This window comes from Neocloeon triangulifer, unplaced genomic scaffold, assembly GCF_031216515.1.
Source record: "Neocloeon triangulifer isolate White Clay Creek 2 clone unplaced genomic scaffold, ASM3121651v1 ptg000017l, whole genome shotgun sequence".
NCBI lineage: Eukaryota > Metazoa > Arthropoda > Insecta > Ephemeroptera > Baetidae > Neocloeon > Neocloeon triangulifer.
This window is the reverse complement of record NW_026775559.1, coordinates 8,523,485-8,548,247: the sequence shown is the minus strand read 5'-3', so window position 1 is coordinate 8,548,247 and position 24,763 is coordinate 8,523,485. Positions and strand designations below refer to the sequence as shown.

General features: G+C 38.0%; 4 protein-coding genes across 6 annotated transcripts; 2 read left to right on the top strand and 2 right to left on the bottom strand.

Annotated features, from left to right (window-relative positions):
* Nucleotides 1-1,307: 1,307 nt before the first annotated feature.
* Nucleotides 1,308-4,033, bottom strand: LOC132203393 (balbiani ring protein 3-like). Its single transcript, XM_059631164.1, has 5 exons — nucleotides 3,694-4,033; nucleotides 3,013-3,185; nucleotides 2,814-2,903; nucleotides 2,566-2,747; nucleotides 1,308-1,902 (listed from the first exon to the last, which is right to left on the bottom strand). The coding sequence occupies exons 1-5, from the start codon at nucleotides 3,782-3,784 to the stop codon at nucleotides 1,848-1,850; spliced, it is 591 nt and encodes a 196-aa protein (XP_059487147.1). The 5' UTR covers nucleotides 3,785-4,033; the 3' UTR covers nucleotides 1,308-1,847.
* A 1,211-nt stretch (nucleotides 4,034-5,244) lies between these two features.
* LOC132203709 (integrator complex subunit 14) lies at nucleotides 5,245-7,464 on the bottom strand. The gene is made up of 9 exons (XM_059631663.1): nucleotides 7,339-7,464; nucleotides 7,072-7,277; nucleotides 6,834-7,004; nucleotides 6,544-6,780; nucleotides 6,234-6,480; nucleotides 6,065-6,177; nucleotides 5,898-6,009; nucleotides 5,627-5,841; nucleotides 5,245-5,569 (listed from the first exon to the last, which is right to left on the bottom strand). The coding sequence occupies exons 2-9, from the start codon at nucleotides 7,234-7,236 to the stop codon at nucleotides 5,345-5,347; spliced, it is 1,485 nt and encodes a 494-aa protein (XP_059487646.1). The 5' UTR covers nucleotides 7,237-7,277; nucleotides 7,339-7,464; the 3' UTR covers nucleotides 5,245-5,344.
* A 147-nt stretch (nucleotides 7,465-7,611) lies between these two features.
* Nucleotides 7,612-11,736, top strand: LOC132203707 (cell division cycle protein 27 homolog). The gene is made up of 6 exons (XM_059631658.1): nucleotides 7,612-7,846; nucleotides 8,119-8,180; nucleotides 8,246-9,231; nucleotides 9,624-10,220; nucleotides 10,508-11,074; nucleotides 11,130-11,736. The coding sequence occupies exons 3-6, from the start codon at nucleotides 8,278-8,280 to the stop codon at nucleotides 11,433-11,435; spliced, it is 2,424 nt and encodes an 807-aa protein (XP_059487641.1). The 5' UTR covers nucleotides 7,612-7,846; nucleotides 8,119-8,180; nucleotides 8,246-8,277; the 3' UTR covers nucleotides 11,436-11,736.
* A 3,142-nt stretch (nucleotides 11,737-14,878) lies between these two features.
* LOC132203710 (kelch-like protein 40b) lies at nucleotides 14,879-18,338 on the top strand. 3 transcript variants are annotated; one of them, XM_059631666.1, is made up of 5 exons: nucleotides 14,879-16,000; nucleotides 16,261-16,394; nucleotides 16,540-16,688; nucleotides 16,741-16,939; nucleotides 17,001-18,338. In XM_059631666.1, the coding sequence occupies exons 2-5, from the start codon at nucleotides 16,278-16,280 to the stop codon at nucleotides 17,841-17,843; spliced, it is 1,308 nt and encodes a 435-aa protein (XP_059487649.1). In that variant the 5' UTR covers nucleotides 14,879-16,000; nucleotides 16,261-16,277; the 3' UTR covers nucleotides 17,844-18,338. The 3 variants fall into 3 exon arrangements, with proteins under 3 accessions (XP_059487649.1, XP_059487647.1, XP_059487648.1); XM_059631664.1 differs by having other exon boundaries at nucleotides 14,879-16,055; XM_059631665.1 differs by having other exon boundaries at nucleotides 14,881-16,010; nucleotides 17,001-18,336.
* The last annotated feature ends 6,425 nt before the right edge of the window (nucleotides 18,339-24,763 follow it).

The following is a 24,763-nucleotide window of genomic DNA, read 5'->3' as shown; positions in this document are numbered from 1 at the left end:
GTCATAAAAAGAAGAAAAATGTCTTATTTCCTAAGTATTAAATTTATTTAATTATTTATTTTTATTCTGGTTTTTATCGTCAGCTGCTTTTTTATTTCAAAAGAATAAAAATCGTATTTAAAGCAGCGTTGGAAAATTTTATCAGATATTGTACCATAATTATTTAACAATTCAGAACTGCGAGACAGGTAGTTTTTAATGATTTTTAATTCTGTTTCAGTTGATACGAAACAGTGAAATATTAATTTTGTTGATTAATTAGATGAATACCAATTAAAAATTTTAGTCTTACAAATTGTGGCCATCAGTCAATTGAATTTCTTAAAGCCAATAAAAAAATTACAAATCTGTTTTTATAGATATTTATGCAAAATTTGTGCTCCTTTGATCCTTTTGATAGCAAAATAATGTTTATTGAGTTAACTAGAGATAACTGTGCCCCACACAGAACTAATCCAGACATAAGTGAAAGTAAAAGAGAATGATCACATTAATAATTCTAAAAGAATTGCTGATTCAGCATGAAGCGAAATTGGTTGAAATTCTCATTCAGGCACAAATTAACTGATAAGGCACTTCATAATCTATAAAATTTAACTTGAAAACAGTTATCGGGAACCTTAAAACTATCAAATGGAGGTAGTAGTTCCATTTCTCAATCTAATTAATTATTGCATTTTATCATTAGTATGTAAATTGAATGGTAACACTCGAGGTAGATTTCATGAAAAACTTAAACCGGGCGAACATCGTTGCAAAGAAAAAATCATTTTCTCTTTGCAACGAGGTTCGCCCGGTTTCAATTTTTCATCATTAGTATCTGTTTCAATTTAACAAAGGAGAAATTTTTCAAGGGCTTGGCAAATATTCTCGTTTTTAATATAAAGAAATTTCATTACTCGGTGAGAAAGCAAACTGGCGCCTTCCACAGATAGGCCGCGTATGTTGCCAGAAGGTAGACGTTCTCGCATCAAAATATTCAAGTATGCAATTCTTTCAGCTTGGGTGTCGCGCGGGTTGCCGACAGTTCTTCATTAAGGAGATTGCGCGCCGTTGTTTGCCTTTTGAAACGCGCTAAATTGCTTTTGATTCCGATCTTTATGAATTCCGCGCATGTATATCTCTCTTTGCTCAGCAGCTAGTCTGCTAGCTGCTCTCGTTTTCTCAGAAAAATTGACCAAAATAGAACATCAAACAGGCGCACTTCGCATATACAGAGATTGCTTAAGCTCCAATACTTGCGCAATTCTATACACGTCACTTCAGGTAATGGGTTCATAAAAATTGGAATTCAGATCAAAGACTTTTGAAATATCTTTATTTACAATCAATCAATAACAACGATGAAAAGTCTCGCAGCAGATTTTATAGAAAATATATAATCAAGTTTGAAAATAAATCGATTTAGATTATAATCGAATCTCATTCACAATCTTGTACTTTATGATTACATTTGACAACCGCTCAATGGAATAATGTTCTCGCCGAAGAAAGAGAGATGGGGATCTCACAAAGATCGTTTCATTTGGCATGCAGAATATCAATTGGAAAGGAATATAATAGAGAGAGGAAAAAACTGTTGCTCTCTGCTGTGTGAGGGAAGAGCTGCTTCAATAAATTTGAAAAATGGGCCTGCTTTTTGCAACAAAGAGCACCTGGTGATAAGTCTGGCCGTGATTTATACCCTCAGGTCGTTAGCCGTGCGAAATACATGAAATATGGGGCCCGTTCAGACCCCATTACAATGCACATTAGACCTTTTATCTGCCGGCTCTGGGTGGCGGCGGCGCGGCAAAAAGTGAGAGTATTGCTCTGCTCAATGCACACATCTGTTCCTCTCTTTCTCCTTAAGTCTGCAGCACGCACTTATCTGCTTTGGTCCGTTTCCTCCGCGTGTCGCACCTGCAAGACGGAAAAGAGAAGAAAAAACGCCAAGTTAGAAAAGATTTGTTTGGCTTCAACCTTCCTTCAACTAGAAAGAAAATGCTCCATCACGCGTCATTTGTCCGTCATTTTTCGCACCGTATTTCATCCAAAGGTTGCGTTAAAAAATATTAAGATATAGAAAATAAAGATTTATGGCTTTATAAGGAAAATAAAAAAATAAAAATTGCTTTAGTAAATTTAATTTTTAACCAAAAAATGTGAAGACTTAAAATTTTTACCGATTCTTACAAAAAAAGTTATAATCTCATTTGCAACTTGATTCTGTTAATGCAATTGAAGTGTTTATAGTGGCATTATTTTCTCTAATGAGGCTTCAGAATAAATATCTACAGAAAAATAAACTATGACTTAAATTAAAAATAAATTGTGATTTGGTAGTAAATTATTTGCGAAGAGCGATTTAGCCAAGTCAAAATAAAATCCTATAATTCCACAATCATGTCTCCACATAATTTTTGTGCACATTTTGTTCTGCTCAAACAACTCTATATTAAGAGGAAAAACTATTACGATTTGCTTGGCAAAAAGTAAAAAGCAGCTAGTTGAAGAATTTGACACGAAATTTCCCTTCTCTAAATATTTGTTTGAAGTTGCCAGAAGCGGCTTAAAAATATTCACCTGCATGTGTTTGGATCCAAAAATCTGCCCTTGGGGCACGTAATCCTGTTCGGGCAGAGGCACTTGCAAGAGTCCACGCTCCACTCCATTGGCGCCGGACACGTCTTTTGCCGAATAGGACACACGCATTTGCAGCCTTGCGGGTCATACACCTGACCCGGGGCGCAGTCTTCAGCCTTAATCTTAATTGGGAGATATTTTTTTGTTAATTTAAAAAAAAAACGAAAGTAGTTATTTTTTCCTAGTACCTCACAGTCACATTTACAAGCCTCGTGGTGTTCCAGCCGCACCGACTTGGTTTTCGTCGGCACTCTGCCGACCATGTCAATGTCCATTACCTTTCAATTACCAGGAATCAATCAGAAGGTAAAAGTGAAAATTTCATTGCGCAAATTAGGCTCGGGCGATTTGAATTACAAATTACGCAAGAAAGCCAAAGTTGCTCACCTTCCAGACGACGGTCGAGATGTTGGCCGGCACGCACGCTAGGCGGAGGCTGCAGAAGCCGGCGCACCGTTTCACAAGGGCCACGTCCGGGATGAGGATGTGGCCGGGACGCGGTCGCGCCGGCAGCGGAACGACCACTTCGCGCGGCACACACTCCACTTTGCATGTTCTCCCTGATTGCGATTCTACTTTTAATACTTTACAACAAAAATAGAAATGTTTTTGTTTTGTAATTTTGAAGTGTGTTCAAGTTCCATGAATAGGCATATTATTTTTATGGGATATTTTAATTATTTGGCTCATATTGAATTTTTAAAAATTCTATGATTCATTAAAAATAAATTTTGCATGCAAGAACGACAAAGAAAACAAAAACTAGATTGAGAAAGACTTAGAAATCGTTGAAATATTTTTTTTCCATTAAACGTGAAATTGTAATAGGAGTTACAATTTGAAAAAAATTTAGGTCATTCCGTTAAATATATTGACATAAAATTTAAGGAATAAATTTGCTTAACTGTAATCAAAACTATTTTTTGTTCAAAAATGTTCATGACCATAAATTAAAATTTTTGATCCCATTTAAAAAAAAGTCTGGCTCAAATAACTAGAGTGATTTCCATAATTTAGTTTTTAATTAACTAATGATAAATTTGCCAAGAACTATTAAAATGATCAAACCTTTTGCCGGATGATTGCAGAGCGGCGAGATGAGAGAAGAGACAGCCTGGAGGCCCATGAGGGCCCCCAACAGGCCCCAGAGGGCCTTCATGTGCTCACTCGGCCACCGTCTCAGCCAGACTGGCTCTTTGAGCCTCTCTCGCGCAAAATAATAATAAACACGGCAGCTGTCGAAAAAAGCGCCAGCGGCGTCATTTGATTATGTTTCTTGGCTTTCCGTGAATCCGCGTGTGTGCTTTCGGCCTAGAGTATGCGTGCTCTTTTTCGTTTGTAAACTTGATGCATTCTCCAACACCCTCGGAGCGCCGCCCCATTTGTCCTCTGTGACATCACACGAGATCTGTTCTTTCTGCTCCCGGAACGGCACCTTTGCCGTTGCTGCGGCGCCGATCTATTTATTATTTCAAGATTTCACGACGCGGCAAACGCGGATTCGGTTTCCACTTACGGAAAGAGGATCGTCTCTTTTGCAATTCGCCGGCACACACGTATACACTCACTTGTACACCGGCTCTTGACTGTCGGAATCGAGGACGACAGACGGTTTAATTAATTATTCATGTGTCTGGCTTTCCTTTTATCTTTCCTTTTTACGTGCATAATTTTGCAATTTAACAAAAAAAGAAAAAAAAATGCCTCAACAATAACACGTTTTGTAATATCTTACCTCAAGCAAAATTCATCAATTAGATGCAGCACCTGAATTAAAATAATTATTACATTTTAAATTTTTCGGCTTCTTTGATGATTTTAGAAACTTAATTATAAATAATAAATAAGATTATGATTTGTGATGAAAGATTGCTCTATACAAAGATTGAATACAGTGAGCGGAATTTTAATGGAAGTGACCGCTCACAGAAATATATAGGGGGTGAAACCGCCCCTGTCTCTCCACCACAATACGTGTCAGATAAACTCGACTCAAAAGCGCTGGGCATTTTTGCATTTCGCAGACAAACACACACGCGATGAACGCGCGACTTGTGCACAGAGATATATGAAAACTAAATGGAAAATTTTTGTGTCATGAGGCGCTTGACAAAATGCGGCATTAGCAACGCAAATTTATGCGCGCCGCTGCCCGGGAGGATCAAAAAATGAATGGGAGAGAGAAGAAAGAACGCGCGAGCGGATCATGCAAGTATGCAAAATCACTTTTCAAGAATGTGTATCGCATGCTTCTCGAGTGTATAAAATAAAAGTGAGGATAAATATATGTATAAAATACGCCGCGTATGCCAGCTGAGTGAGAATTGAGAGCAGTTATGTGGAGTCACGGCATGGCTCCCAAATACACACACTCGACTATATGTTGCAAGCTTGTCAAAAATGAAATTAATTGCTCACTCGGGTGGTCCTGCCTCCAAAATCGGGCTGCGGTTGGCAAGGAGTTCAGAGCTTTAAAAGGTGAATTAAAAGTAAAACTTATTTTTCACCTCAAATTATTAAAAAATATTAATAGTAAATAATTTAGGAGTTTTAGTCAGCAGAATGGTATTTTTTTCTTTTTAAACTCCTAAATCATGGTAAAATGTATTTCTATTAAATAAACTTTGCATTTAAATTACATACGGAATATTAAATTATTCCATTCAATTTTATCTTTAATTAAAAAAAATGCAATAAATTTACAAAATAAATCACATAACTAGTCCCCCTGACCAAACTTGGTTCTCAAAGGCTGAATGAGAAAATTTACATCAAGACACTGTCGACTTCTGAGAATTGACGCCGAGTGTGACAGTTGAAGGGCACAGTCTGGATGGGCAGAGCCAGGCAACGAATGGCACTCTCGGTCAAGGATTTCTGCCAATCGAACCAAAAGGTCTATGAAGCCGAAAATCAGAGCCGCTTTCCTCACTCGGTTCAACTCCTAGAAATAAATTTTTGTTAATTAGTGAATCATAATAAGAATGAGGCTAAATTTTACTTTGTAGAATTGTTGAGTTTTGTCTGGCAATTTCTTGGCGTGGCGCAGGATCTTTTGAATGTCTGATTGCAGCCCAGCATGTCGGATCCAGCTGACATGGTTTTGGGCATAGCTTCTTTTCTCAACAGGCTTCACAGGAAGTCCTTCACTCTGCTCACTGCCCTTCAACACTCCTAAACAATCCAGACGACCCAACCAAGGAATGACATCCAGACCTGAGAAAAATATTATAACTTGTCAGTTCCTTATGACTGTCATTTAAAAAATTTACCTGGGTTAAAAATGCTGAGCATTATGTTTGATTTCTTCTTAGTGTCTGCCCACGAGTAGATAATCCCATACCACGATTCTCCAAGAATGCAGAGAGCTACCATATTTTCAACCTATTTAAATCAAAACTTATGAAACCCATTTTTCGTAAAGAAGTTGCCAAGAAACCTTCAAAGCTCCATGCAGTAAAACACAAAATGAGGCCATGCGTCCTTCGTCTTGTGATGAATTCTCATCATCCGAATCATTCAGATCTATATTTACACCAACATTCGAAAGGTCTGAAGAAAAACAAAAATTATGAAACTGCTTAAATAAATTACAAACAAACTTCTACCTTTCCCGAATGGTAAAACAAGGTGCCTGGAGAACACCATTGGGCTGCCAATGTCACCAACGTCGAGAAACCCGCAAATCTCAATATTTTGGGAAATCCTTTTTCGGCTTTCAACCTCGCCAGTGGTGCAAAATGGTTGCGGTGTGGGGGACAGAACAATACTGGAAGATAGTTTACCACAGGACAGGGTGCCGTGAAATGAGGTGTACTGAGACTCTGCCAGTCGTTGGAAAAGTGAAGTCACACACTGTTAAAAAAACAAAACAAAAAAGTTGTAATTTTAGTTATAAACTCTGAATTAAAAACACACCTTCACTGATAGGTTCTGATCAGGGGCGTGGACTGATCCTTGGGCCCCGGAAAGTTCAATCAGCCTTTGATACATTGCGATAGACTGTGTGATCCCTGGTTCGTCCGGATTCGCCAGACAGACAACATTCAGGGTGGAAGGGAAGGGAAACGGCAAAGGTGATGACTGGTCTTGAAGAAGACACGCAGACAAACTATTCGGACCCATTCCGACACTTCCATCAGTGACAATCAAAATCTGTTCAATTAAATTAGTTAAATGAATTTTTTTAACAAAGTAATTTTTTTAACCTGGCACTGGGTGCTGTTGCCCCACTCTTCCAGAACCAACGTTGAGACTCCCTGCAGAGCTGTTTTGAGACAAGTTTTGTCGTATTCCTCAAGGTTGTTCAGTTTCGAACGGACAAGATCAAAGTCTCTTGTGAACGGACACACGACGTCGTATAGGGAAGAAAATGCTATCTGCAAGTTGGAGACAAAACTTTAGAATTTATTCTCTTTTATAAAAATGTGAAGAAAAAAATGTTACCACAGCAACAAACTCCAGTCTGGAGTTGACGTGCAGGTGATTGAGAAGACTGCTGATGCCTTGGACAGCGAGTTGTCGCCGAGTGATGGACTCTGATGAAGAGTCAGGCAAGTTAACTGGCCTGGACATCGAAAGCGAAACATCGATCACCACCACGGTCGGCATTTTGTGTGCTTCGGCGAATCAAAATGCAAAAATCATATGAACTGGAAAACAAATTGCAAAAAAGTGATAAAATTTAAAAAACAATTGTGACTTTTCTCTTACGACGGTGCTTGGGAAATATTCAGAGGCTTATTCTGGATTCGATTCTGCAGTTATAATAGGCGTGAAACTTGATTTAAAAGCCGAATTTTAATTGATCCGGCAAAAATCGACTGAATTATGTTTGTATTATTTTTGTTTGTTGATATTTGACATTCAGAAATTTTCCACTGGCCAATCAGCGATCAGGAGACATGAAGTTAGTTCCGCTGTCTGCCAGCAGATGGCGTGTGAGGTCAGTAACCCGAGAGAAAATTTGCGTCTGCGCTCTTCTCGAGCAATGGCGACGGCCAGTGGCAGGAGACAAGTATGGCCGATGTGACGGCTTTTTGTTTCTCAAAATTCGCGTTTTGCTGGGAATCTAGCTAAGTTTAGTAGTTTTCGTCCCGTTCACCATTGCAGCCCGAAATCCAGACTGTTAGATTTCTCGGCGAAAGTCGAATTTCCTCGGCTGCGGTCTGTTGGGCGTCGCATCCAGCACCTTCCGAGACCGAGGCCAAATTCCACCCTGGTGAGCTGGGTTGTTTGAGGCATTTCCAACGCCTAGCAACATATTTTCACCCGACCTGAATGCCTTCGATTGACCCTCATTGATTCGTGATAAAATTCAGTCATTGGCCAATTATTTTCTTCACAATTTGGTTAAATAATTCGGCCTTGATTCCCGATTGTTTATTGATATGCTATCGACTGATTTGTCCTACATTCTAAACCTTCCATAAATATTTTCTAATTTATTTCATCATTTGTCTAGTTTTTTATTCAGTTTTACTCTAATTCCAGGTGGAGGTCGCCATCGAGTAGTTTTATGTGGATAAAATAAAGCTGATGTTTCACTTTGTATGGTACGTAAGCAGAGGTTATCATATAATAATGGCTTACACAAGCTTTTTACTTTTCGCACTTGCAGATGAGAATATAGAAAAGTAGACCGGCCCCGTCATGCATCTGCACGAACCGATCAAATCGGCTATTTGGAACTGCCTGAACAACTACGACTATGAGAACGCCACTTTCCTTGCCGAACGCCTGTGTGCTCAGGTGCAGAGCAACAATGGCGAGGCGCAGTACCTGCTGGCAACCTGCTACTACCGCGCGGGCAAACAAGTGCAGGCATGTGATGTGCTGAGGAAGAGCAGCGACTCGGCCGAGAGCAAACTTTTGCTTGCCAAGTGCTACATGGATCTGAAAAAAGTGAAGCAGGCGGAAAACACATTATTCGATGGATACTTGTGGCTTTTAAAACCGGTCTACGACCAGTTGGAGGAAATCGAACGCACCTTTGGAGACCTGGCGTGCTTCGCCCTCCAACTTTTGGGGAAAATCTACCAGGAGACGCAGCGGTTAGCCCAGGCCAAGGAGGCCTTCCGCTACTGTCTGCGGCTCAACCCATTCCTCTTTGCAGCCTATCAGAGTTTGTGTGACCTCGGAGCCAAGCCGGACGCCAATGAGTTCTTCCAGCTGAAGCCCAACCACAAGTTGTCTGCCCTGACAGGTTCGAGTGGCAGCAACTCTGTGTTTGACTCCAACCTGGGCAAGGAGCAGCCACCAGCCGCCTTTATTTATCCTCAGAAATTGTCCTTCGGCTCAGAATCGTCAACGGAGAGCAACCCCAAGTCGTCCGGCCTGTCCATCATTACTAGAAGTAGGTTCGCAAGACTGACTAGAGGCCAAGACTTACTCGGCTCGGGCCAGAACAGTTTCGGAAGGCCGGACTCGTCGCCGGACTCCATAGCTTCGCAGAATTCAACACCAGATGAATCACCAGTGATCACGCCAACTATGTTCGGTGGCACCAACATCGGGCACCTGCCGTCGGCGCCCTCTAAAAAATTTAAAACTAGGAGGGATCATGATTCGCCTCTTCAACAATCAAAGCCTTTCGTGATAAATCAAGTAAGTTTTTTTTTTTGTTACACAAGAATAACCAAATATTGAAATATTTTAATAAACTAGGGAAAAATTTGTTCCAGGTATTGTTAAATTCAATATTGAATCCAAAAATATAAATATATCCACAAATAACATTTCTCGATAATTATAATATTTCCAAAACTTATTTTATTAGATTCAGATTTAATTTGAACTGAAAATTGTCAACAATGAAGAAATTAAGAATGTAAACTTATTGTTTCGTAGATTTAAAATATTATTTTAACCAGCATTTTTGTCAGCCTTTTTTACATTAAAAGAAATGTTGGAAGTAATTTATTTTTACTGGTTTTACATAGATGACTGTAGTTTATTAGTATTATTTTGTAATTTGAATTAATTATGGCTGATTCCAGGCTAACAACTCGGCAACTTCCTCGCTGGGAACGTCAGCGTTGACCCTGACGCCAAGTCCGGGACCCAGTACCTCCAACAGTCAGCAAAGAGTGAGAAGAAGCACCCGTCTCTACACAAACAGCAACGGCTCCGTAAAAGAAAACGAAAAGAGCCACTCCACAAGTACGAAGAAAACCGCAACCCCCAAATCTCCGCGCTCCGGCCGAAAAAGCAGCTCAACAAAAACTCCCTCAGCCAAGTCAACAACCACAGAAATGAATGAGAAAAATCTGATCGAGTCGTACAACGTGGCGGCCGAACTGTCCTTGGTGCACAGTCACAGCATTAAAGAGTTCCTCGACATCTTAAAACAGATTGGGCAGGCCTATCTGTGCCTCTCGCGTTACGAGTGCAAAAAGAGCATCGACATTCTGGACAAGCTGCCCGAGAAGCACTACAAGACGGGCTGGGTGTTGTGCGCCAAGGGCAAGGCTTATTACGAGTTGTCCGACTACAAAACGGCTGTGAAGATTTACGAGGAGTGCCGCGAGTTGGAACCGTCGCGGCTTCAGGGCATGGAAGTTCTAAGTACAGCATATTGGTACCTAGAACATGAGGTAGGCTAAACAGTTAATAGTAAATTTCTATTTTGAATTTCTTAAAACTGGCTAAATGAGTTGTTTATTTGATCAAGTGAAAGCTTTGTCGAGTTGAACTATTGCATAAGTCCTTCCCCTAAAAGATTCTGCCGCAGTATTTATGAAACATTACCAGGGATTTTCAACTCTTGGAAACAAATTAAAGCTGAAAACAGTCATGTTGCTCTCTATAAATATAAATTTCTCTTGTAATTTTAATATTTAATATTATAATATTTATTTCAAAATTTCCTTGTGTTTTTCAGGTCGCCTTATCAGCTCTCTGCCATGAAATGCAAGAAATCAACCGCAACAGTGTGGAAACATGTCTGGCGCTGGGCAACTGCTTCAGTCAGCAGCGGGAACACGACACGGCCATCAAGTTCTTCAAGCGCGCTGTCCAACTCAATGACAAGTGCGCCTACGCCTTCACCCTCCTTGGCCATGAGCATGTCCAGACGGAAGAGCTCGAGTGGGGCCTCACCTGCTTCCGAACCGCCATCCGTCTCGACTCGAGGCATTACAACGCATGGCTAGGCCTCGGCTCCATATACTACAAGCAGGAGCGCTACCAGCTGGCTGACCTGCACTTCAAGATGGCTTACAAAATCAACCCTCACAGTTCGGTTGTGATGAATTTCGTGGCCGTCTCTCTGCAAGCGCTCAAAAAGTCGGACGAGGCCATGAAAATCCTCAACAAGGCCATCAGATCCAATCCGGAAAATCCAATTTGTAAATTCAACCGGGCCAAGATTTTGTTTGCTAATGAAAAGTACGAGGAGGCGCTCAGGGAGCTTGAAGAACTGAAAGAACTGGTGCCTAAGGAAGCTCAGGTAAATGAATTGGAATTGAATTCTGAATCTTGTTCTAATATTAATTTTTCTTCAGGTATACTTCCTGACTGGGAAGGTCCATGCAAAGCTGGGCAACACCCACTTGGAACTGATGCACTTCTCCTGGATGATGGACCTTGATCCCAAGGGGGCCAACTCGCAGATTAAAGAGGCCCTTGACCCCGCCCTGAATCGCACTGTGGCGTCTGTGGCCAGTCAGAGCAGCGGCCTTTTGGAGCCGACGGACACGGCCATGGCCACAGACGCGCCGCCGTCGGACTCGTTGCAGGAGGCAGCCGGATTAGGGAACGCCATGAACATGGACGACCACCTGCACGAGTCCAGTGATGATAGCCTTTGAATGTCTAGACGTGCCAACAGTACTGATTTCAATGAGGAATTGCTCTTACATGAGTTTGAATGGATGAAAGGTCTGCTTGTGAATTTTCATCTACTTGCATTACAGCTGACTGATTACCAGCACTACGGTTAATGTTTATTTATGATCGGTTATTATAATTAAAAAAAAATAAGAGTGGAAATTTGCTACGAATTGATTTAGTTGTCTTGGAAGATATTTTGTGAGCAACGTGTAGATACGATTCTAAGATATAATTAAAAGGATTTAAAGTATCGTCCATAAATATTTTTTGTCTCTTATTGTTAGAAAAATCTCCAAAAATCAATTTGAAATGTCACCAGTGAGAAATTTTGCATGGAGACGGTAATTTAAATAGACTCTGTCAAGTGACAAACCCAGCCAGTGTGTTGCACATTAAAATTGACTCCCTGCAGTTTTGCTTTTATGGCTGGCCATCATGGCAAGGAACACGCCTACAAATCATAAGACGCCCTCATAAATTTTATCTCTTTACGCAAGATGCTATCTACCTTATTTTGTGTTGCTCCTGCCAGTCTTGTCAGCTTGGAAGTTTCCAGCTGTCTTGACTTGATTAGTAGCCATGGCGATAAATTGAGACTTGAATGTTCAGTTTTGTCTCCCAACTTTCATCTCCATTGAATCAGGCTGTATAATTATTTAATATAGTCTTTTTTTAATATTTTTTTTATAATTAAAGTTTAATTAAAAATCAAAATAGTGGAGGAGCAAATACGCAGCAATTATCGCTTTTTGACGCATGCTGCAAAACCAGCAGCCGGGATAGGGTTTCATTCTCCTATTGCTGCCCGTGTGCTGCAACGCGGTTTTTGACTTTTGATCCACGTCGGGACCAATTCTATGGATTTGACGCCAATGGGGACTGCATCATTCCCGAATAGAGAGACAATGGAGCACAAAACGAAAGCACAGCTGTTTTGAAAGGTAAATGGACGTGCGCCAGAGATGCTGCAGAAGGGTCCATTGTGTTTTGATTTTATTACTGGCACCAGTTTAAAGGGATGCTGCCAAGAACGCGACAGAGGTCTCGACCAAACCTGCTACGTGTAAATGGCAAGCGTAAATAATTTATATTTTATTGTATTATTCAAATATCATCTTGCACTTCTCATCCCTCAAAAAATATGATTTTACAATGACTTGCGGAAATCTATAGATCTGTTTGAATTCCTCCTGCAAGATGTGAAACTACAATTAAACACAATACAGCTACCGCCCGCTTTAACCCCGATCGCCTACAAATTAGATATGCCCGCGCGCGGTACAAAAGAATCAAGTAACTTTTGGTACTTTGTATATTATCGACTGCTCATTACCTTCCTATAAGCCAGGAGCGGATTTTATTATTTGTATTCAGCAATTTGTGTTCAATTCACACCCGGCATAAAGGGTTAATCATGAAATCTCTTGTGTGCGCTGCTTTTCACGCTCCGATGTGTTCGGTTCGCCGCCACAATGAAAATATTACGGTTGTAATAATTTAGTTTATTTCTCATATCAAATGGCGCGTCTTGAGTTTCTTTTTTTGCTCATAATAAGAGAGGCGTCCAGACGTTAAGCGGCCAATAAATAATTTTCGCTCATGTTCTGTCATCTCTGCAAAACACTTTATGCACGCTTGCTGAATAAATTGTAATAAATAGGTTTGTTGCCCTTTTATGAAATATAATATAGTATTTGGTGTAATGCAAGTGAAAGAAATGATTTTTTTTTAGTAATTTTAACTTTTAAACTGCTATGCCTTCCAATATATTAAAAAGGTGTTCCGCTTAATAACAAACTTTTTACATAAAATATGTTGTATATTTATAAAATCTTTGAAATTTGAATCAAAAATTTAGTGCGCTGTTTGGTGAAGGCTGGAAGTTTCCTGATTGAAGTTTTCAGAGACGGCAGCCCCGACCTGATTATAGGGTACTCGCGCCGCACCACGTATATATAATTTTATATTCCCGCGACCAACAATAAGCGTGGTTATATTTTCCGTGCGATTCTCTGATCTCTTCCCCCGACAGGATGCCTAACAAGTCAATTATCCGTCGGTCGGTTCGGCCAACACCTCTCTCCGTCCGTAGTGTGATGTCTCAATCATCTCCCCGGTGCGTGATCCACCAATCTCACGTCTCCCCGCGGAATAAAACAACAACTTTTTTTATTAACTACTTCATCATTACGGACCGGCAAGAGCCGGCGAGGAAAGCATCACGCTGCCCCGTAATAACTAACCAGCAACCCATCGACCAGCAGAGAGACCAAAGAGTTTGAGGTTTCTCTCAAGAGAGCCTTGGTGGTTTTCGAGCCCCTCTATTGCCCCTAAAATAGATTAATTTTATTATTACTGCGCGTATTTTACCAACCAGAGAGAATGTAAGCATAAATTCCAGTGCATGCCATGGAACACAAAAAATTATGAGAGAAGCAATTTTGCTTACAATTGGTGATATAAAATCATATAATTATGGTTTAGTTATTCTTTCGTTTGATTTTTAATTTTCCATGTTTAATTTAAGTAATTTTATTAGTTTTGAAAATAAAGAAACTTTCATTATTAAACAAAACCAATTTACAATACGCAAAATATAAGAAAAGACGTTATAAATAATTTTAATTTTTATTACTGCTTATTCTAATTTGGTTGGTATTTGGTATAATTTCAAAGAGAAAATAACAGTAAAAAAATTATTAATTGATTTTTTTTACACATCTGCAATTCAATTTCGTGAAAAGAATTTTCTTTTGTAAAATTTCCAATTGCATTATTTTTATGTAAAAATTCTTTTTTCTATTTATTTTCAGCATTGCATTGTGCAAAAATTATTGACTCCATGTATTTTGCGGCCATATATTCGTAGTATGTTATGCTATTATGCACTTAATTTTTAAATTATTTGAAAGAACAAATTCTACATCATTCTCCATTGACTCTTTTTAAAGTGCAACAAAAACTTCAATTATAAATTATATTGCGAATTGATTGACGTACGAAGTTGAAAGGTAAATGAATAAAGGTCCGTTGCAAACATTCACTAGCCCAGATACGCTTGTAATCGATTATGTGGTGAGGCAAAGAAATGAAAAAGAGTCCGATGCTATCTTGAATAGCTTAAGCGATGATCAATGCTGATTACATCGCACTTTTTCTTGGCCCGGCACTCACGTTTCACTATATTAAAGCCAATTCCGAGAAATATGCCGGCGCGCGCTCTTTGTTGCCAGAGCTATCAACAGAGTCCGGCTTTTATTTGTATATTTTTTGCAACAAGTTCATTTGAAAAAATTCACTTCTTGTCAGTCGCGGCGGCCTCTCTTAATTAGACAGATCTTGAGCGGCCAAGAAAAATCATCCGAGGGAGAGATTAGGAATTTATCAGCGGCGCGCTGGGCAGGGTCACTTTCTCAACTTGACCAAATTTACGGCGCACTTGTTTTCCCAGGGTATATATACTTTTGGCTGACACCTGAGCACCTCCCTCCGCCTGCGTGAGTGGCGCATGATATTTCAATCCTAACAAACCTGTTATTCAAAAATCATGTCCGAGGTGGTTCTCCGCTTTGCCTTCGCGCGGCTGGCGGCCCTACTGAGGTGCTGCCTGGGAATGAAGAGTGCCCGCAACAACCGGTTCCAGCCCGGGAATCTCATTATGTTTTGATCCTCCCCAAGATGTTCTTATTTCGTTACATCCTCGTTGCTTATATTGAGCTCAAAATTGCATTTATAATGTGTTTTTTTTTCTCAGTGAGTGCGTTTGAACTTTTAATATTTTTTACAATGAAAAAATAAACAAATATGAGGCTTATTGTGATTTGTATTTTACGGTCAATTTATTGGAATTGATTTTAATATTTATGCTACTTTTTTGATGATAATAAACTCCAGATAAATGAGAAAGTGGCACGTCAAATTAATTCTGCAATTCAGGCTTATTTTAGGTGAAAACTTTAATATCTTTCCAGTTGATCATTGATCTTCATATTCATAGAGGGTGACAAAAATCTTACTTTTGAGAGAAAATTTTCATAAAAAAATATGCTTTTTATGTGTGAATTAAAGCCATATTATATGAGCAGATAATACGCGCAGAACTATTCACTAAAATCATAGTTATAATTTGATGTGGCGACGGGGCGGTGCTTGTGTGGAATTGGTTTTCGCATTCCAAAAGTAGATAACACACAATAAGTTTAGTCATTTTTCTCTCTCACCTTCGCCACGTTTGATCTTTTCTATTTCAATTCCTGGCTGGCTCTGTTGCATTGCATATACCGACAGGCTTCTTTCTGCTTCTGCTCCCCGGCCTACCTTTCTGTGATATGAATTTTTTGCAATTTCTGCATTCCGGCCGCCTGGCAGGCGCCACATATTAAAGCCCATGCAGCAGAGAGACAGAGAAAAGCACGCGCGGACACGAATCGGACTGTGCAGACTGGTTTTGAACAAATCGACAGAGCAATCGATCATAGGAAGTCCATCTCTCTGCTCTGAATAAAAACACCGTGCGGAAATCCGACTTGCAAGAACTCTACAAGTGAGGCTAGGTAATTTTCATAGAACTGAGATGATTAGCACGTTCTATACAAACAGTTAAGGAACAAGAACGCAAATTTTCCAAATTTTATTCTTTCAATTTTTTTATGAGTATTTCAGTTATTTTTTTTTTTTATTTTAATTAAAATGATATACACGTTATGAGGATTGAGGAGAGAAAATCTGTTGAAATATTAACTGAAATTTAGATTTAAGAAAGTTAAGAAATATACAATATTAATTGGATTGTAAAAATTTCAGGATTCGTTAATTTGGAGATGGGAGACGAAAGCACGTGGCATCGGACTGGTGACAGATCTCAAGACGAACTTGCTTTGTACACCGAAAGCTACTTCTACGATTGCTCGTTCCTGGTGGGCGAAATAGATAAAAAGGTACAATTATCCTACTCGCCTTTTATTGGTATGTAATAAAACAAATTTACGTGCTTAGTTTTAAGTAAAAAATTCACACAAAGGAAATTTTATAACACTATTATGATACAAATTTTTATAATTAATTTTTTTCTCTTATTTATAGTTGTTCAAATGTCACAAATTGATTCTTGCGAAAGCGAGCAAAGTGTTTGCTGCGTTGCTGTTTGGAAATTTTGAAGAATCATTCAAAGGGAAGGATGATCCCATTCACATTCTGGATGTATCACCCAACACATTTGATCTGGCCATGAAGTATAAAAGAAAAATTTAATTTTTCCATTAAAAAAGTTATCCGCTTTTATAGATTTGTTTACGGCAAAAATGAAAATTTTGCGGACATTCACCAAGCAATTGATGTGTACAAATTTGCTCACAAATGGATGATGTGTGGTGTCATGAAAGCTGCAGAAGATGTGATGGAAAAATGTGGTCCAGAGGAGGCACTGCCAGTCTACGAGTGCTTCAAAATGCTAAGCACCTCACAACTGGAATTCCCATTGGCCGTAAAAGCCTTTATTCATCTCCAATTTATTTTGAAAAATTATGCATTTTTTATATCAAAAGGTGATGGAGGAACAAACTAAGGCAGTCATTGGCTCCTTGTCTTGGCTGGAAGCTTCGAAGCAGACCGTCATTGATGTTCTTCAGTTGGACCACCTGAATATCAGTTCAGAGTTGGAGCTCTTCGATGCCATTGTTAAGTGGGGAAAAGCACAAGTTACAAATAATGAGCAAATCAGACATTTGATAGACGAGCCATTGAAATTGATTCGTTTCCGCAACTTGGAGCCTTCCCAGTTTGCTTCATTGTGCGAGAAAAATGCAGATGTGCTGACAGATGGTGAAAAACTTAAGATTTTCATGAGCATTGATACTGGCAGAGACCACCACTTGCCAGATGGCTTCAGCAAATTGTTGATTTTTCGAAATCTTGACTCGCAGCCCCTCAGATCCAATTTCGGCCAGCAGAGTATAATGTCTGATGTTTCCTTGAACAGCAAATCGAACTCGTCGGTGCTAAAATTTCAGACGCCTTGCGAAGGCTTTGTGTTAACAGGCATTCAGCTCCAAAGCCTTTCAGCCATAAATATAGGGAAGAAACTGCAAATCTCCTGCAGTGTGTCCAGTGCTTTGTCTCCCAACAGAATTCTCGCCTATGCAGACTTTGATGGCAAGATCAAGGCAAATACGAATGATTTTCTCTCCTTCTCAGAGCATGTCCTGATTAAGAAAGATATCAGCTACAGTGTCGCAGTTATCTACCTCCAGGAAGAAACTGTTGTGTCAAAGCAATACAAGTACGGATCGCAGCTTATCTGGAACAACGAATTCATTGGAGTCTTTCCCAAGACTGAAAATACTCACAACGATATTCAAGCCTTAGTGTTCTCAGCAAAAGCTTTATAAATTTTTTTAATACAGAAAATTTTATGAAATAGTGCATTTCTGATTTTTTTAAATGCAATATTTATAGCATGTCTGTAACTATTCCTATTTACCAAATTATATTTTAATTGTGCAGTGTAGTGATTCACTTAATTTGAATGATAGGAATTTTTGAATATAAAATGTGAATATATAAGTATTAAATTAACATTTTTGCAAAGACAGAAACTACAAAAATTAATTATGAATTTTTACTGTCAGGTATAGAGTTGAAAAACTAAGCTTAACATTATCTAATATTTCTCCTCTTTATAAATAAAAATTGCATATACATTTCCTACAAATATGTTGTATTTATTGATAATAGAGTATTGGTTTGAATGGTTTGTCTCAATCATCAAACAAAATAATTAAAATTCTGAAAAATGGTTAAGTTAAAGTAATAACAAACACACTTGAGACACAAAAACCAATTTTAATTCGTAAATGAAAGGAGCAGAAGCAGATTTGATTAAGAAAAATAATACTTATTTAGTGTCACATTTGAACGAGCAAATGAGAAAAAGTTTAAATATATGAATAAATATAATATTTTCCAATACTGCAAGATTCAAACAATTATGTTTCATTTTTTCTGCTAATCGAAAATTTAATTGGAATTATTTCAGTGTGTAAACCATATTTTTTTGATGAGATTCATATTTGGCACTCTCTCATTTTAAAAACTAACAGAGAAAAAGACCTGCGAAAAAGCAAGCACCTCACTCGTCAAATTACAGTCTCATTACAAAACGTACCCACACAAACAACAAGAAACTCATTAAATTTGTAGCTCCACACGTGCGCGCGGCGAATGCAAAAATGCCAACGGAGCGTATATGAACACACATTTCATTCGTTCTCCCACGCGCACCAACTCTCCATATATATGGTCCACAACAGAAATGTATACCTCGCGTTTTCCGCATTTGTATATCAGGGCGGAATTTTTGCTTTCGTCCGCCGCTAATAATTAATGAGATAAAATGGAACACGCACAACTTTTAATTTGCACCAAATTGTCTGATGCTCTTGATTAAAAGTGTGGTGCATTTCGGCTCAGGTCGGCCGACTAATTCTTCTCCCCTCGTCTCGAGGGAGAACAAAAAGTTGGCGTGGTGTGAAAAGGGGCCGACTGCATTTCAGCCCTTAGTCTTGAGTAATAGCCAAAACGGGACGCACTGCAGTGTTTTTCAGATAATAATATCTCAATTGATCTCAATAAAAATTTTCATTGAGGAATTTTTGAATAGAATAATAATAATAAAGAGGGCAGGAAAATTTTGTCAGAGGTTATTGGAATTTTTGGTTAACCCCAGCAGGCGCCCACGGCCATAAAACAATGAAAATTATCTCCAGCTCGGTCATGGATCACTTAGGCGGCGAATCGCCATTTCGGTTTTATGCAAATGGCAAAAAGGACAGGGCACATATGCAAATGCAAAAGGGAAGCATTTTGCCGAGGGTCCCCAGGGACCCGTATTTGGCAAGCGCCTCCGCAGTAAAAGTTTCAACTTTCTTCCGCCATAAGACTTAATTTAATGGCACTCTTGGTGGCAGTTTCTGCACCGTCCTTAATGCCCCGGAGCCCAACTCTACGCGCACCTGCAGTTTGGCCCAGCGAGTAATGACAGTTGTAAACACGCCGTAATGAAAGCATCATGTGCACGCTAATTACGGTAGCAACCCCATTCGCATACCTTTTGACTCTTTTGTTTTAAGCGGGACGAAAAATACTTTTGAAAGTTTTCACTTAGAATGATCGAGCTAACAAGGCATGAAAAATCTGTTTGGAGAAGAATTATGCTTTTGAGACTACTTCATACATTGGTGCGCATCTTTTTTAAACTCTTAGGGCACCCCAGAGAAGCAAAAAATTTGCCATGAATATATGAAAAATTGAATAAGCAACTAATATAAGGGTATTAAATATTAAATTTGGTGGAATTTTTGTACGGAAGTTTTTCTAGATAATACTTATATATTAAACACAATAAAAATCTTTTTTGGTAAATTAATTGTAAAGAGACTTAGTCTTGTGACATCAAAAATATCAAAATTAATTAAATGTGAAATAAGGGTTTAAGTTTTTGAGATATTTAAAAATAAATATTAAATTTTAGATTTATCAAAAAAAAAACTTTGAAATATCTTCAACAGCAAATTTATATATAATTATATGTTATCAGTAAACAGTGAGAACTGACAGAGCATGTCGTGCTTTATGTCGTTATTTCATATTATTTTTACTGGGCATGAGGGATGGCGTGTTTGGAGCCAATATAGAGCAAAATCCCCGCCATTCTCATCGGATCAGTGAAAAAGCATCCCTCTACAGATAAGGACAGCCTGTTGAGTTATTTGCCATCTGCATACTGCCACTGAGCCCACATCCCTGGCTGTGGCCATTTTTTCCTACTTGCATCCAGAAATGCCCGAGGATTAGGCCGAGATTTATTGCCAGACGCTCGCCTGATAAAGCGCCACTCGAATAAATCGCGAACATGAGCCTTGTCTTTGCAATGCACAGGCCGTAGATTCTAGTCTCGTTCCACAATGAAAAGGACAAATAGTAAAATGAGATGGAGGAGTATATTTTTGAAATATTATGTCCGTAATTACATATTTTTTTTCATCAATTTTTAAAAACATTTGAATTCAAATTGCGAAAATTTAGCAAGTGGTTATCTAGAGCTGGTGCCAACTCTTAATTAATTTTGTTCAATTTTTATAGTTTTATTTTACTTCTGAAATGCTGAGGGAGAATAAACGAATGGAATTGTCTCATCAATTGATTTATTTTAGTCTTAAGGAGTTGCAAGTTACATTCTTTTCCATCAAGCGATATGTATAATTACAGTGTTTGGACGAGAGATGTGCCTGTGAGTGCGTGTAGGTACCACTTTATTAAGATGTGTTTTCGCGGCCACACCTTGGGTAGTGCAACCTGACCGAGAGATACCGATCAGAGTGGCGCTGAGGGCTAATTAATAAAACAACCTCAGCTGAAGGACAGGTAAATGACGAAACCCGAGATGCTGACGATGATAACAATCCTCTTTGGTTTGAAAAATTATCTCGAGTTTTAAAAAGGGCTGCTAAAATAGTACAGTGGCAGCTTAAATAAATATCTCAAGGGATAAAAGCAGTATAGCTTAAAGAGATTTATTTGCAAAATTTGTATTTTTGCAGGTTCTTTATTTTAAAGGAATAAATTAAATTTTTTGTATTCTGCTACAGAATTTGTTCCTTTAATTTAATGAAGTCTTTATGCCACACTTGACGGATTTTCTTTTACATTTTCTCTAATTTTATTGTAAAAGTTAAAGGTTAATTGGAGAATTCAGAGAATAAAGAATAATTTATTTTAGTGCTCCAAACAAGTGTAAAAAATGTTTAGCAAGAACAAAAATCGCGCAGTGCTTTTATTTTAAATTTAGTTAAATCGTATTAGTTGGGATATTATCATTATTGCTTTAATATTTCAATTATGAGAATTTTGGATGTTTGATGGGTGCTGCAATTCTTCTTAAAATAGTAAAAGTTGCAGAGAGATAGATTATTTTATTAATTTCCAAGACTTTTGTCATATCGCAGCCTTCAGAAAATCATCCAAATTCCATCGTGACAGTGGCATTGCTAACAGACTCGTTTAATTTGCAAAAAAGTGCGCCCGCGACAGCCGCTTTCTGAGTGAGTAGACGATGTGTCAGGATTAATGCTGCTCTGCCTAATCCGCGATAGCTGCCTTCTCTTGAGAAAGAAGCTCGCCGGGCTGTGTGTTTGTTGAATTTCGTGTCTACACACCACGGTGGCTTGTCAAATTTAATTACAATTGCCTTCTATTTAATCCCGCGAGAATCTTGTCTGCTCTCATGCCTAGCCGCCCTGCTGAACTTAATGCGAAATAAGCAGTGCAAACTTGAATCTTATTATCTCTGCCTGGACAAAAAAGTAATAGTGTTGTAATCCATTCCCTCTTCTTGTTATAAAAATTTTAAATTCAGATTTCATAGGATCCAATGCAAGTTCAAAAGTCTTTTCGGAGTTTGTCTTATTACACAAAATGTTATATGGAAGCATCTCTAAAAAGATCAATGCATTAATAGTTTTTATTTACTCTGAATTTATTGAAACTATTAATCGAATCTCAGTTATAAAAACTAATCAAGGGACATTACTTATTAGTAATTTTGCCTGGCACTTGTTTAATATTTGCTATAGATATTTATAAATCAATTTTTTGAACTAATGAAAGGTTTTTTCATAATTAACAGTAAAAAAGTGTTTTTCTATAAATTTTAAATTTTTTCTATTTTTTAGTTTAATTTACAAATATAACAGTTTAAATTTTTTTAAATATTATAAAAGTATTTTTATGTATAAATTATATTGAATTTTATTTTAATTATTAAAAAAGTTAATTTTTAAAGCATGTTATTATATCTTTCAAATTTAACTAGTGTTTAGATTATTTAGCTTAATTTCAAATATTTTTTTATGTTTCAAAACTATTTTTTCAATTTTTATAGAACTCATGAACTTAGGTTTTCATGACTGGCTGCAAAATTGTGCGCGTTTATCCGCTATGTGCAATTTTCATTTGACAACCTTTTTTAAATATTTTCTTTATTTTCAAGTATTGATTATTTGTGTTTCAGTGCATTTTTATTAGAATTAAAAAATCATTCCTTCAGGCAGAGCAGAGAGTTCCTTCTTACTAAATCTCAAGACTAATGTAGAGCAGCTCTTGCTGCAAACAGAATTATCTCTATAGAGCTCATCCAAGGCATATTAAATTATCCTTCGCTTTGCTCGCGTCTTGAGAAAAGCGATGACGGCTGCGGAGGCCCCTTTGGCGCTGCAACTGTCAAAATGTAATTACGCCCTGTGTGTGGCTGACTCATGAGAGGCATCAATCACACACACGGCTCCTCATACAAATATATCTTCTCTCTTGAGAGACAGAGACGCCTCTGGCTGAGAAATTGGCAGCCCAAAGTCTCCAATTTCGCACTTTTGACGACTCACGCAGTTTGGCTAATTTGTAATTCACGCAGCCTAGGGGCCTCTGTCTGGCGTGTGAAATTGGGAAAAAAACTACTTTGCCAAATTGTAATTTGATAATTTTTAAGGGCAAGATCAAAAGACTTGTCTTGTCATTATTCACCGAACTCTGGCGTCATTTTGCAAATTGCAACGTCTCGAGCTGCTCTTTTTGCATGCAAACTTTTTTTATCCCTCAAAGACAAAAGGGGAGCTCGCACGAAATCTGCTTTTGGAGAAAAAAAATAATGTTTGTCTCCGAGGCGAAAGTGAAACAAAACCGTAAAGCAGCCGAGACACCCCTGAAAATACGTGCGTTTCCCGCTCGCTTCGCACTCTCGCATCTCCGCCCTGGGAACAAAAGAGATGGAGTCTGTTCTTCGCGCTCAACATCCCTGGAGTGTGTGAAAAGTCGTGAAAAATTTAGCGCCACACCAGCTTTTGCTGACATGCCCATCAAGAAAGTAAACGAACGACCAAGAACGGAAAAAGTAGCTTTTCTATTCAGACATGTGACATTGAATAAAAAAAAAAATGCAATAATTTGAATTATGAATTTATTAGGAATTAAAAATTTCAAAAATGATGACGCAAACATTGCAAACTAAAAATTATAAATTAATCAAGATTTTTTTGTACCAAATCATTTCAACAAAAATTTAAAGTTAAAAAATTATTCACCTTGAAAGAAAGATTATAAAATATTTTTCAGATATATTTCAACATAATTTTTGCAATTATTTTTTATAAAACAATTTAAGTCGATTAATCAAACTTAAGCTACCAACTGACAAAGTTTCCCACATTCAGTTCTGGAATGGACAGCCGATGGTTAAAACAAACACAATGTTGCTGATCAGGTTATGAAACGAAGTTGAAGTTTTAATGTATTCATACCGCCGGGTTTGTACATTTTTTCCTTCAAGGTTATCGAACATACGCGCTATTCAATGACTCGTGTCTCGCAGCGTTTTTTGCCACGTCTTTTTTGTTTGATATTTTCGCGTTTAATAAAGAGATTACAAAGCCGCTCGCCGTGTGTGTAATAAATCCAGAGAGACTGTCCGAGCCGTTTTGAAAAGCTGCCTGCGCTCCACCCAATTATTCCTCGTCGGTCGCGCGCGGCTCCAATCAAATTGGTAGCAACCATTTCGCCGCCGGCCAAATTTATTCAAATTCAACGTGCACATTGTAACAATAATAACGTTTTCATTTCTCTCTGGTGTGTGAGCAAGCAAAATATTAATTTGATTTATAGTGTCTCTGCTCAATAATCCCCCGCGATCGTGCCGACCAGATAAGCAAAAGTCAAATCGTCTCGGAAGACAATATGGCTGTAAATTATAAGCTCATAATGCAATACGCCTCTCTAAATTAGTGACTAACGCAGCAAGACTAGCAAAGAGATATTTGTGACCTCTCGGGAAACATATCAGATATTATTTTCCTGGATTTTTAATTAACGCAAATTTATTTAATTCTTATAAATTTAGTCACATTCAAAAGCCATCCACCGCATGTGTTGATTTTTTTTCTAACAATTTTTATCATTTTTTTTTATCTAAATCTTGTATTGACATATAACAAATTTTATATATTTAATTTATAATTTAAGCTTAAGCAAAATAAAATTTTTTAATAGTTTATATTTATTCATTTTCAAATTTATTCATATCAAGTGGTATTATATCAAATTATCGTGTTGAGAAATTATCAATTTACTTTTCCCTGTCAAATATATCTTGAAAAGGTATCATGTATCATAAGAAACTTCAATATTAAGTAAATAAATGAACATGTATGTATAAAAGTTGGAGAGTCACTCAAAATTAACTACTTTTCCCTTTGTCAACCTC

What these genes read in the sequence shown, in the direction of transcription:
- LOC132203709 (XM_059631663.1), bottom strand. Translation starts at nt 7,236, where the DNA reads ATGCCGACCGTGGTGGTGATCGATGTTTCGCTTTCGATGTCCAGGCCA. An exon ending in TGTTTTACCATTCGGGAAAG is followed by an intron (nt 6,178 to 6,233) that starts GTAGAAGTTTGT and finishes GTTTTTCTTCAG; the next exon opens with ACCTTTCGAATGTTGGTGTA. An exon ending in TACTGCATGGAGCTTTGAAG is followed by an intron (nt 6,010 to 6,064) that starts GTTTCTTGGCAA and finishes TGATTTAAATAG; the next exon opens with GTTGAAAATATGGTAGCTCT.
- LOC132203710 (XM_059631664.1), top strand. Translation starts at nt 16,031, where the DNA reads ATGATTAGCACGTTCTATACAAACA. An exon ending in TAGCACGTTCTATACAAACA is followed by an intron (nt 16,056 to 16,260) that starts GTTAAGGAACAA and finishes TAAAAATTTCAG; the next exon opens with GATTCGTTAATTTGGAGATG. An exon ending in TGGGCGAAATAGATAAAAAG is followed by an intron (nt 16,395 to 16,539) that starts GTACAATTATCC and finishes TCTTATTTATAG; the next exon opens with TTGTTCAAATGTCACAAATT.
- LOC132203393 (XM_059631164.1), bottom strand. Translation starts at nt 3,784, where the DNA reads ATGAAGGCCCTCTGGGGCCTGTTGGGGGCCCTCATGGGCCTCCAGGCT. An exon ending in CTTGTAAATGTGACTGTGAG is followed by an intron (nt 2,748 to 2,813) that starts GTACTAGGAAAA and finishes CTCCCAATTAAG; the next exon opens with ATTAAGGCTGAAGACTGCGC. An exon ending in TTGGATCCAAACACATGCAG is followed by an intron (nt 1,903 to 2,565) that starts GTGAATATTTTT and finishes TCCGTCTTGCAG; the next exon opens with GTGCGACACGCGGAGGAAAC.
- LOC132203707 (XM_059631658.1), top strand. Translation starts at nt 8,278, where the DNA reads ATGCATCTGCACGAACCGATCAAATCGGCTATTTGGAACTGCCTGAAC. An exon ending in AGCCTTTCGTGATAAATCAA is followed by an intron (nt 9,232 to 9,623) that starts GTAAGTTTTTTT and finishes GGCTGATTCCAG; the next exon opens with GCTAACAACTCGGCAACTTC. An exon ending in TGGTGCCTAAGGAAGCTCAG is followed by an intron (nt 11,075 to 11,129) that starts GTAAATGAATTG and finishes ATTTTTCTTCAG; the next exon opens with GTATACTTCCTGACTGGGAA.